At 39.0% G+C, this 12,969-nt stretch overlaps 1 protein-coding gene across 6 annotated transcripts in view; it reads left to right on the top strand.

Annotated features, from left to right (window-relative positions):
- The first annotated feature begins 53 nt into the window (after positions 1-53).
- The window catches only part of Hnrnpd (heterogeneous nuclear ribonucleoprotein D), a 17,610-nt gene continuing 4,694 nt past the window's right edge, over positions 54-12,969 (top strand). For 2 of the 6 annotated variants that reach the window (XR_013107856.1, XM_076926422.1), the window contains exons 1-4: positions 55-583; positions 2,392-2,448; positions 11,499-11,667; positions 12,591-12,752. Coding sequence is in view for 4 of the 6 variants with exons in the window: in XM_076926422.1 (XP_076782537.1) it covers positions 345-583; positions 2,392-2,448; positions 11,499-11,667; positions 12,591-12,752 (627 nt within the window). In the remaining 2 variants the exon portion in view is untranslated. Of the gene's footprint in view, positions 584-2,391; positions 2,449-11,498; positions 11,668-12,590; positions 12,753-12,969 lie in introns of all 6 variants that reach the window. The other 4 variants (XR_013107855.1, XM_076926424.1, XM_076926423.1 and 1 more) reach the window with 4 other exon arrangements.

The following is a 12,969-nucleotide window of genomic DNA, read 5'->3' on the forward strand; positions in this document are numbered from 1 at the left end:
AGTCACGTGACCGGGACGCGCCGTTCTTCCGTCGGCCATTTTAGGTGGTCCGCGGCGGCGCCATTAAAGCGAGGAGGAGGCAAGAGTGGCCGCCGCTGCTACTTATTCCTTTTCAGTGCAGCCGGGGAGAGTGAGAGTGCGCGCTGCGCGAGAGTGGGAGGCGAGGGGGGCAGGCCGCGGAGAGGCGCAGGAGCCTTTGCAGCCACGCGCGCGCCTTGTCTGTGTGCCTCGCGAGGTAGAGCGGGCGCGCGGCGGCGGCGGGGATTACTTTGCTGCTAGTTTCGGTTCGCGGCGGCGGCGGCGGCGGCGGGTGTCGTCTCGGCGGCGGCGGAGGCAGTAGCACTATGTCGGAGGAGCAGTTCGGAGGGGACGGGGCGGCGGCGGCGGCGACGACAACGGCGACGGCAGGCGGCTCGGCGGGCGAGCAGGAGGGAGCCATGGTGGCGGCGGCGGCGGCGCAGGGGGCAGCGGCGGCGGGAAGCGGGAGCGGCGGCGGCGGCTCTGCGGCCGGAGGCACCGAAGGAGGCAGCGCCGAGGCAGAGGGAGCCAAGATCGACGCCAGTAAGAACGAGGAGGATGAAGGGTGAGTAAGGGGCGGCCCCGGGCAGCCGCTCGCCAGGCCCCCTCCCCCTCCCCGCCATTAGGCCTCGCTCCCGCGACCGCCCGCCCGCAGGCCCCAGTGCAGTCGCTTGCTCGGCCGCCTCTCTAGTACCGCGGGCTCCCCCGGGCCTGCATTTCCTCCTTCCCCGCCTGCTCGCCCCCTCCCCCATCACACACGTTTCCACCTTTAGCAGTCACCATGCTACTCCGCGGCCCGCCCTCTTTCCTCCCTCGCCGTGGGTCTCCTCCCACCGATGTAGCCGCCAGGATTTTTTCCCGCCTGTCGGAGCTCCCCATCCCCCCCCCGCCCCATCCCCCATGTCTCCCGAATTTCTAATCTCTTAGGCTTAAAAATGCAAACGCACAGAAAAGCTTTTTCCCAGGGTTGCCGAGGTTGGTTGGGTGCTTCACCCCCACCCCGAGACGGTGCGATTATTTACACGCTCTTGCTTTGGGAAGGGTGTAGGCTGTCCACCTCTCTTTTCTCCCGCGTCGGCCTCCGGCCAGTGTTTTTAGCGTTTTCAATAGTTTCGTCTTAGGACTCGTTCGTTCTGTCCACTTTACGCTGTCACCATGGCACGCTCATACAGGCCCTGCGTGTGTGCTGTAGACAGACTGGGCCTGCCGATGTCCCCGGTCTGCTGGCGCGTTGGTCTGGCTCCGTGGGCTCCACTTAAGTCCTTCCTGGTCGATGGGGCCTGTACTTGACTGGGGCTCTTCTACCTCCTGCCTGCGGTTGCCCTTCCCCCATTCTGCCAAGTTATTCTCTCTATGCACCCTTTTCGCGCCCTCAGATTCTGGGTTGCCTGTTTGTACAGATTGTAGTCTTTCCTTATTTATTCTGTGCAACTAAATTTTTTACCTCTCTCCCGCCTTTTCAGTGCCCAGCAGCCTGTTTGGTTTCTTCTCAGTCTCACCCTTTCACTATTTATTGTTCAAAGGAGTCCACTAGCCCTTTTAAAATGCAATAAATCCTGTGGTGTTCAATGAATTAATTTTTTCAGGTTTTTTAGATACTAATTTGCTTCCTGTAATTGAAGTAACTTTTATATCGCAACCAAAAGCTGCTTTTAATATGTTAAAATGCAGCCTTTGAGAGCTGTGTATCATACAAGAGATAAGGAAAGGGGGGGCTGGATCCGGGTCCTTAGATTTTCTTGTTCCCATTACAGATTGCTGATCTTGAGTTACGGTTTCGATACTTTTTATAATGGGGCTGTGCGTATGCAATTTTTTTTCACTATAACCAGGAGAACGTTTTGGTGGGAAGTTTTTTAAAAGGTGTCATTTTAACCCGTGATTTCCACTAGTGGTTAAGGGTATAAAGTATGTAGGGTTGTTGGGACAGTGGAGAAGTACTTGGAATATAATTTTTAAAAAAAAAAGTTGAGTTCAGGCTGACTCTGCAGTCCACTGACTCTGTACTGGCTTTAGCGGGGAGTTGGGTGGGATGGGAAGTGAATTTAGTTAAATGGAACTAAAATTGAATGATACGTGGCTTAATATGAGAAGGGAATACATGTTAAATATTTGAAGAAATTAAGTTTTTTAACATTTTGGTTTTTGCTTTCTGAATTCTGTTCTTTGGACAGAGGCACCAAAATGCTTAAATTGTGTAACTGGGGCAGGCTTTCTATTACCCTTGAGTTTTGAAGTTAGAAAGTAGCTAGCTGTCTTTGTAGTTGTTTTTTGTTGAACTGAAATATAAATGAATTAGTTTTTAACCCTAACAATGTCAAAAACTAAAACTAGAATTTTGATTGGTTGCTGTACCGGTTGTTAATTCCCTAGCCATTCAAACTCCTCCCCACGACACACTGAAGCAGCGACGGCACAGCGGGAAGAATGGTAAAACTTTTAAATTTTATTTCTGTCTTATAAAGATTTCAGTAGTCATAACATGCAGAGGCTCTGTAATTTAGTTGCCCATTGAGTCCCAGGAGATTTAGACATTAATACTGTAGGATGAGTCTTGCGCCTGGGATGTACGGCCTTTCTAGATACCCTAAATAATCTGTGGGCCAAGATGCCATTGCCTGATAGATGGCTTGTGGTAATGCATGACGAGTTGACGGTTTGGCCAACCTAAACTACATGTAATCAGTAATTTTTCTTTTAAATATGGGCAAGCAAAAGTTACTGTGTTTTCATTTAGTTTTTATTAGGTTGAAATATTTTTGTTTAAATTCTAAGCTTAATGCTAAATATAAAGGTTACTTGATAAAGATTGCGTGTTAAAATGTCTTGCATGTTATACTGAAGTATTCTGTCAAGTAGACAGTCCTTAAGTATTGCTATGCTTTATGCAACGTCCGATATTTCTTCATCAACAGTATAAATACTTTAAGCATTGTGTATATAATATAGGTGGGCTAAATGTGGCTTTCCACTACAGCTCTTATCAGATTTTTTATTTTCAGTGTGATTTGGCTGGAATGTTAATTACAGTTGGTTGACATGTGTTCACATTTGCATGACTTCCCTTTGGAGGCTGGTAGGTTGAGTATTCTTTTTATCCCACTTCTCCCTCCTGAATTGTCAGTCTCTGCCCTTAGGATCATACTTAAATTTTCCTGGACTGTGTCTTTACCATTGGAGATTAGAAAGCCAGTTCATTGTCTTATGTCTGTACAAACCATACTGTATTAAATTATTTGGGATAACATTTAAATTTTATGTGGGTTTTTTTAAACTTCCCGTCTACTGATATTTGTCCAGTTTTAGTTGGAGGTAAAGTAGTTTAACAGACAAAGGAAAAAACTAGGGTCTGAGTGACATAAAGATTAGATGAATATTCTGTTTTGGTGCCTGCTGGGCATAGAAGTTGACTAAGAATGGCAAATTAAGCCTTATTTGACTTCTATTTGAACTTCTATTTGAACCTTAGTTGTTTGTAGTAAGTTGAATTTGTTTTTACTGTTTAAAAAAAAGCTATCTTTGCCCCTTTGTTCAGTAGCAAGTACTTGTAGAGCTTTCTGGAATCCGTTTTTGGAGAAAGTTACGGAACAGTCCAGGTTGATGATGGCGGATTTTCTAAGTTGTAGGTTTTGTTCAAGAAGTATTGCACTTACTTAGAAGGCACCCTTAGTCTCCAGCACTTGTTTTGGAGACAGTCTCACTATATTGCCCAGGCTTAGGAGGCTCTCTCCTCAACCTAAAACATCTCTTGGACTACAGGTGTGTGGCTGCTATGCAGCCGGGTCTCCTGTTGTCATCACCTCCTCTCTTTCTCTAATTTGTTGTGATAAATGTTCATTTACCCAACTTCGTTTTGTTGCAGATGCTAGACTTTTCTGAGCAAAACACTGAAGATCTTTAAGCAAACCTTTTTGGTGTCTATATGCATACACCCCATGTTTCTCTGTTTTTCACACCAGTTTAATAATACAGTCTCTGGAATAGAGATGAGACCAGTCAGTAGATTAAATGTGGAGATAATTTCTTAAAAACACTTTGGTGTGTAGCTCCTGTAAAAGTGAAGTTTCATTTTGAAGTACTATTTTTGAGAAAAGGTCTCCTACATTTCTAGGCTGGCCTTGTCCTAATATTCCTGTCTCCACCTCAAGTGTTGGGGACTGTAGGTAAATGCTACTCTTCCTGGTTTTCCTGCTAAAATACTTTTTAAAGATGAATTTGTTATTTGACATTTTTTATTATGTATTATTGTTTATTCATATATGAACATGAACAGTTATTTTTAGAAAAGCACCCTTTCAAGATTAATGGGTTTGGTAACAGTGACTCATTACCATAGTAAAATGGCTTCCTGGGTTATTACCTTTAAAATTGTGTTTTGATGTTGGGTTCATCTGTGTATCTGTGCTTACGTCGAGGTCAGAGGAGGCTAGTGAGTCTGTTCTCATTCTGTAATATGGGTCCTGGGGATTGAACTGTCGTCATCTTGTTGGCCCCTTTACTATCTACAACTTTTAAGATACCTATTTCTTAGATATAATTAGTTGCATTGGAATTTATCATTTTGCTTTCAGTGTGTAGTCTTTAGTGTTCGGTTCTTTGCGGGTAGGTAGTGTCTGGTGAAATGTGCATACCATGATGTAAGGTATGGGGGACAGTTTTTGAACGTAAAGAACATTGGAAACCTAGAATACACTGTCAGTTTTATAGACAGTTTTATCAGATTAGATACAATGAATCATTCCCCACCCTAACCCCCAACTCCAGAATGTGGTTGAGTAGGAAGCATGGCAGTTTCATTGAGTTGTCAGTGGGGCACTTGTCAGGGGGGTATTCCAGCTGGTCCTGTGACCATTAGTGTGCAAGCTTAAGTGGCAATCTTGGAGAAATTGTTCCCCACTGTTTGAGAAGGGGCTCGCATATGTCTTTGTTTAAAATATTGGAGAGTATAATAGAAACCCCCATGTTTCAGGAACAGTTTGAACATTGCTTTGGGGGGAAAAAAGTCTTCTAAAAGACTTTTAGAGTAGTCTAGTGCCAGATTTACTGGCCTTTCTTGATTTAGTGAAATTGGATTTATAGGCCAAGTTTGTAAGTATATGAAAGTCGATACCCATTTCTTTTGTTAAAATTGGAAGCTGAAGCCTTACGATTTAGGAGAGGAACATCCAATGTTTTTTCTGTCCATAGTGGAGACAGATCCTAAGGCTCTGTAAGTGCGTGGGCAGTGGCTGTTCTTGAGCCATATCCCCGTCCAGGAGCTCTAAGTTCCACTTGTCATCTGTAGGAGAGACACAGAGTAGCATCTAACATTTCAGTACTTTGTTTTCCTAGATAGGATCTCACTTTTTAGCCCAGGCTGGTTTAGAAATACAGGAACCCTCATACTCTGCCTACCAGACATGGAGTGCCACTTCTTAGGTACTTGTTATTTGAGGCAACAGCTTAAACTTCAACAAGTTTTCTTTGCATCTAATGACATCTTCTATATATGGTTTTAGTAATTTAGCCTGAGTAATCTGAGGTGTGTAAGGCATATCTATACTTAGGTTGTTAGATACATGTATCTGTGTACCTCATAGTTCATTTTGCTATGACTTAAGGCCATTAGAAAAGATAACTAATCATCTTTATCCTTTAGGTGATGTTAGAAGCCACGTCTGAGAACATAAACACAGACTGACTTCCCATTTCACTTATGGCTGTATGCTTTGAATGTGCATGTTAGCATTAAGTGATGTAGAACTGGTTGGTTTGATCTGACTATAGTTGTGCTTCAGTGTTACAGTAAATAGGACACTAAACTGGATGCAGGAAGCCTGGGACTTATTTCTGTTACTTCCACCACTGTGGTCTCAGATAATAAATAGAACGCGTTTTTACTTGGTTTTCTGATCTGTTTGCTGGAAACAATGCTCATCATAGGAAGACTGACTGCACTGCCTGCTTTCATATTTTGTGTGTATTTGTCCAATGCCCTAATAGTTGCTACTGGCAGTGATTTACTCCTGTGGAGTAAAGGTAAGCATATTTTAGTTTCTGGAGTGTTAAACTAGTATGTTCATGCTATGTGCTTGAGTATTTTAGAGTGGAGAAAACTACTTCATTTCTGACATTTGTCTAATAGTGATAGCTTTAAGTATTGGATTCTATATTGAAACGTTTGTCTGCACTTGAGACATACATCGATCACTCTCTGTCTACTCTAGTCTTAAGAGACAGGAAAGTGTCAGCCAATGTACTGAAAAAGCAACTGATAAATGTTTTTGGTGGGAATGATCAGGTTTTTGTTATATTAGAAAGTAATGTGAATTTAAAGCATTTAAAGATGGTAGGGGTTAGGAATTTGGATTGGTGATAGAACACTTTCTAGAGTCCTGGTTTAAGAAAGGTAAAACATCCATTCTCTTTATTAGTGATATCTAAATTGATACCAAATAGAAAACGTCTATGATTGTGACTGTCTAGTGATCTCAGTTAACCTGAACCTTAACCTAGATTAGGGAAACCCCAATCTTTAACCTTTAGGTAAGTGGGAGTTTACTTCATAATGTTGGAGTTTATTTAGAAAGTTAGTATATTGTAAATACTCAGTTAAAAGCTCTTAAGGTTTATCTTTAAAAGCTGTCATGTTACTAGATGTTATGCCTGCCTTTCTTTATCTTTATATTTTTGACACAGGATCTTAATATATAGCCCTTGCTGACCTGGAATTCACTGTGTAGACCAACTGTCCTCAAGCTCCCAAAGATTCTGCCTCCTGAAAGGAGGGAAGTCTCTAGTCTTCCTGGGAAAACTGGGAAGATGTTTTCAATCTAGTTATCTTTTTTATGCTGGTTGATTTGGGTTTCTTTTGAAGTTTGAGATTTAATGTAAAAGAATTTAAAATCTTGCTTTGAAATATTTGCTCTTTTTATGTGATAGTCTTGAATAATAGGATCATTTTTAACACTTAGCTTTAAAAAGCATAATGCAGAAAAAGAGGAATTGCCTCTTTAATAATGGGCAGACAATATTGGGATGTAGATTTTACTGATTAAATTTTTTTGATTAGCTAAACTTAACACAGTTTTAAATAGTTAATTAAAAAGTAGTTTTCAAGTGACATAAACCACACCAGGTACAAATCTTGTTACTTTCAAGGGTTTGCCAAGCTATTTCCAGGATAGTTTTTATATACATGGTATGTGTATATCCCTACTAACTAACACTTGTCCAGTGTTAAAAAGTAATGGCCTCATTCTTAGAAGTAACATGATGTTTAAAATAAACTCTTAATTTCTAAGGAAAATGTTTATTAATACATGGCAGGGAGATTTTATTAGTTTATCATTGTAACATTTTAAAAATTGAGCTTTAATGATAGAGTACCAGAAGAATTATGTAAGTAAGTGTACTTGAATAACATTACTGTAAAGATGCCAGGGAATAAGCCAATATGGCTCAAAAATGTATTAAGCTAACACTTGGTATAATTTTTTGTGTAAGATAATGAGTTGTTGTAAGAGTTTAAACATTGTTTTATCTCACAATTGAGGGTGAGAGTAAACACCTCATAGGAAAAGCATCTTTAGATAAAATACTGAGTTTGGCATGTTAAACTTGGTGATCTCCATAGTTTGGAGGAAATTAGCTTTATGTATTTGGGAGAGGATGAGGGTGTTTTCTATTTTAGACAGTCAAACAGTAGCTCAGGCTATTGATCCTCCTGCTTCAGTTTCCTAAATACTAGGATAATAGTCATGGATCACCATACCCTGCTAATTAGGAATTATTAGTAAGGCATTTTCCATCAGCCATTATTGCTTGTTAGGTGTTACCTAGTGCTTTTAATTATTTACTAAGAAAAGAAGTCTTGGCATATATGTCAGGTAGGGAAAGGACTTCAGAAACTATATTTATAAAGGCTCATTCCACTAGAGGAACCAAGGTGGATATGTCACAACCACATGAAACACCAGTTCCAGGTGTACTTACAGTTGCATGCATGACCCAAACAGAGCATACACACATGCACATAAGTGTGAAAACACTGACATTGTTCAATAGCTAGTTTAAAAAGACTCTGTCTTTTCTTTGGGCCATTGAAATACTTTGCTCATAAGTATGATCAAGGAATTGAATTTTAGCATGAGGCCAGCCTGGTCTACAGAATAAGTTCCAGGACAGTCAAGGCTACACAGTAAAACCCTGTCTCCAAAAAAAGAAAGGAAAGAAAGAAATCAGATTTTGCCAGTCAGGCATGGTGATGCACATACATTATCCCAGTACCCACTGGGAAGGCTGAGGCAGGAAGGTTGCTACAAGTTTTGAGACCAGGTAGGATTACATGAGACTTTAAAAAAATACATAGGGGGGAACAGATGACCCTTGTAGAAATAAGTTTCTTAATTGGGATTATTGGTTCACTTAGAACTAAGGATCACATTTAAATTGAGATTGCAGCATTAAGAATCATTTTGTTGCTCCTGGGACAATTCTCTTGATAGTTTTAAATTGGCTGCTTAGAAATTTTATAGTTCTTTTGACTTACTAAAAAGTGTTTACATCTCTGCAGGAGTGAATAGCAACTTGAAAGTAAACCTCTCGTTTAAGGCTCCCTATTGGACAGACAGTAGGTATTGTGCTTTAAACAACATATGGCTGTATAAAGTAATCCAAATTAGTGTTAATATTAAGGAATCTCAGAATGAGAGGAAGTTCATGCTAGTATTCTAGACAGCCTACAGTAGATACCCATTTGTTCATAAAGGTTAGCAGACAATCACTAGGCTGTATACTATATAGTTAAACCATGTGATTACAGAAAAAAAATGGGGTAGATTTCAATACTTTCTATTTAGTAAAGATAGAATACAGTGTTGTGGATTTTGTAATGTATCGGATTTTCTGGTTATCTGTTCAGATTTTTTTAAAGCACAAGAAAAACCCAGCTCTTGTATGCTACCAAAATACTCATACATTTGTCATAAGTTCAGAAGCTGTTGTACTTCACACAAGATTTGGAAAACTTGCCTTGGTCTTTACAGTATGGAAGGGAGGTAATTCATTGTAGAACAAGTAATGGCTTGTTGGCAAATTGAATTGCTGACAAATGTGTTTTAAAGGCTAAACAAGTGAGGTCTGCTTTAGTCACACAGCCAGTTTCAGAGATTGACCATACTTGAGTAGCTTAGTAGAGAACAGCTCCATAGGCTGTTAAAGCATGACTGTTGTATTGAAGGCAGGGTGTGCTTTATAGAAGAATATATCATTCCTGGAAGCTAATTGTGGCAGCTCCACTCACTGGAGATGGAGGTTGGAGACTTCCCACCAATTTGAGGCAAGCTTGAGGTGTGTAGTGTAAGATCCTGTCACTGCCTTAAAACATTTCATTCAAAATAGTTGCAGATTAAAAAGAAATAATTAGGAAGGGCAAGTAATACTTGAAGAAAAAATGTAATATATAAAAATGTTGACCAGAATACTTAATATTCTGGATAAAGGGCATTTATTAACAGAAGAGCTTTGCAGTGAACATTTTTAGCTCTGTTAAGGGTGGGAAAGGTTTTTTTTGTTTGTTTGTTTTTTACAGAGCACTTCACTCGTAGCTAATATTTCAGAAAATTAATTTCCTGTCTAAAAAGAAGTTATATGACTTAAAAATAGTAGATGCCTTATTCTATGTGTTATTATCTTTTATTTTTATTAAGGAAGTATAATAACAATTTTAAACTGAGGACATTTTCCCTTACCTATTGCTTTTATGAAATAAAAACAAATTTTGTTTTGATATTTGGTTCACTAGACAGAATTTTCTTGTTCTTTAGGTTTATTATTCTCTACTGTCTTATTATAATTTTAGTTTGGTTAGACTGAAATAGTTGCAAATCATTCAGTTATGGGGAATTTCTATATCACAGAGATGATTATTAGGTAGCTAAATCACAGCTGAATTTGTTTCTGTTCTAGAACTTGATAATGGATATCTAAGAGACAATTGCTTTGTAGTCAGTGTCTTTTCATCTTTTAAAAAAACTAGCATCTCCCTCACCTTGAAAGACTGAATGTTGGTAATGAGTTTTCATTGATAAAAGTAGTATTCTGGACCTGTAGGTAAAACACTGTTTATAGTGATGGATATTTGAATAAGGGTTATATTTTAGGAGTTGTGTTTAGTTGAAAGAAATGTATGTTGAGAAGTCTTAAGTTTTCCATGGAATGAGCAGACATTTAAAATGTATGTAATGGGTTTTGGTTATATTTATTTGAGTATAAAATTACTAACTGGTTATAAATCTTATTTTAGGACTAGACACTTTGAGGAAGTCTTAAAAATTGGGGCCTGCTCTATAATAGGTTCTAGGTTGAAAACCTAACTTTAAATGGAAAGTTCAATATGCCACCTAAGAGTCACTTTGGACTAAAAGTTAGCTTTGTTGTTAGCATTAAGTTAAGCTTGTAAGAATATTCAGTAACATTCCAGTTAAACAGTCGCGTTAGAGGTGAAGATAAATGAATGAGCATCTTATTTCCAGAATAGGCTGTAGTGGCCGCCTATTAAAAGTCTGCAAAGTGGAGATGCTTCATATGAAAGACTTGCTTATTTATGTCTTTCTCGAGCTGAAAGTTGGTGCCTTATCTTTTCCATCCCCTTTCGTTCGTGACACACCCCCAATTATGAAGACGAGGAAATCCTGAGCAATTGTGGTTTTATCTCTAGTGAAAATTGTAGCCCATATAGGACTAGTTTTATCAATTTACTACTACATTTTCAGTTTGACCTTTTTAAAAAGTAAAAGGTACAGGTTTGCTTTTATTATTACTACCATTAATTTTGATAAAATAAGCAGAGGATTATCACTGCTGCCAGAAACTGCTTTGGGCATTTTGCTGTATGTTGAGACTTTGTTCTCATGGCCTAAACATTTATTACTTGTTAACTCAGGTTCTACTATAAGTAAATAATCTAAGTTAGTTAATGGGATTTAGCAGGTAGTTCTTTTTCACAGTGTGTTGACCGATTATTCTGGTCCTCTTTAAGGTTCCTGCACATGAGAAAGGCTAGTTGACAGTTCAGAGGACTCAGCATGTTTTCCATTTTATATGTGAGTTCTGCAAGTGGGAGAGCTGTTAGACATAGAAAAGGAGTCTTGGCATAGATAGGAGGCTGGGGCTGTAATGAAGATTTGATAGAATCTAGAAGCTAAGATTTTATCTGAAAAAAAAAACCATACTTTTATTTGGCATGCAAATATAAATACTTAAATATGTGCGTACATGTCAGCACATTGCTTCTTGCTCTCAGTATTGTACTTGAACAGAAGGAGCAATGCTAAGTGGAACTTTACAGTAGGGTTTGGTATGTGTCTGTGTAATAAGGATAACATTTTACTGTACTAAACAAATGCAGTTTGAGAAGGGTGTGTTACTGATGTGGGTAAATGTAAGACAGAGTTTGATTTTTCTTCTTAATATTTTAATACTGCTTTTTGTCTTTACAGGAAAATGTTTATAGGAGGCCTTAGCTGGGACACCACAAAGAAAGATCTGAAGGACTACTTTTCCAAATTTGGTGAAGTTGTAGACTGCACTCTGAAGTTAGATCCTATCACAGGGCGATCAAGGGGTTTTGGCTTTGTGCTATTTAAAGAGTCGGAGAGTGTAGATAAGGTAGTGTGTTATATATATATATATGTGTGTGTGTGTGTGTATGTATGTATGTATATTCTGATTAATGAAACCTGGAGAGTTTGACACAGTAAACTTGTGTTACTTGTTGGTTCTTTTTTACAAGGAAGAAGAGATGCGTTTCGTTTGTTTTTTGTTGTTGTTGTTTGAAACAACAACAAAAGGTTGAAGGTTGTGTGTAGCTTAGGCTGGCCTCAAGCTGAACACACGGCTGAGGATTACCTTGACCAAGTGTTGGGACAGCAACACACCCTGCTCTTGCCAGTATGGGTTTTGAAAGGGAGAGAGAGATTTATGGAATTATTTACTGAATACTTTGCATGTGCCAGCTTTTCTAAATTGAAAGTGACTTTTTAAAAGGACAGAGATTTTTGTCTGGGGCAGATGGGCTTGTGGTTAATATGTATATTGTTTATGTTCAGTCCCAAGAGGATAGAGGGGGATTTTAAAAGTCTTATTAGTATGTTATAAACGGTATGACAAATTGGCAGAAAGGGCCCATTTTTCAATAATACTAGACAGTTTTCTCCTTTACTCTGATTCTCAGAAGAATAGTTCCCTCAAACATGTCTACAGGATGATCGACTTTTCATTAAGTCATTATTTTGGTTCTGCACTGAGGGGAAGTAGCAACCATCGTTTACATTGTTATCAGTTACTGGTTATGATTGCCTAGTAATCAGTTCATTTGGGGTGGTACTTCTACATCACTTCCTAGTGAGTTTTACCCTTGAGCACTAGCTTGTATTAGTTGGTGTCCTATTACTCCATGACTTGACAGTTGACACAGTATTGGTACATTATGGGATTATTTTTAAGTATTTTATTTCTGAATAGTAGTTAAGTTTTACATATGAATAGTAGTTACGTTTTACATATTAAAGTAAAAAATTTAATTTCCTTAGGTCATGGATCAGAAAGAACATAAATTGAATGGGAAAGTCATTGATCCTAAAAGGGCCAAAGCCATGAAAACAAAAGAGCCTGTCAAAAAAATTTTTGTTGGTGGCCTTTCTCCAGACACACCTGAAGAAAAAATAAGAGAGTACTTTGGTGGTTTTGGTGAGGTATGTTGTGTTTTGATATAATTTCTGTCAAAATTAATGTGGGATTTCACATTGAGTGGATTTGGCCATCTGTTTTTTTCAGAGTTGTGAAATACTTTTGTTTTGGTAGTAAGAATATTGATACGAGCAGATCTGAAGATTGGGTAATAGTTTTATTTTTTTGAGCATCTGTATATATAAAATAACAGATACAAAGATGAAATAAACAACCCCCAAC

Source organism: Arvicanthis niloticus, chromosome 27 (genome assembly GCF_011762505.2).
Source record: "Arvicanthis niloticus isolate mArvNil1 chromosome 27, mArvNil1.pat.X, whole genome shotgun sequence".
Classification (NCBI taxonomy): Eukaryota; Metazoa; Chordata; class Mammalia; order Rodentia; family Muridae; genus Arvicanthis; species Arvicanthis niloticus.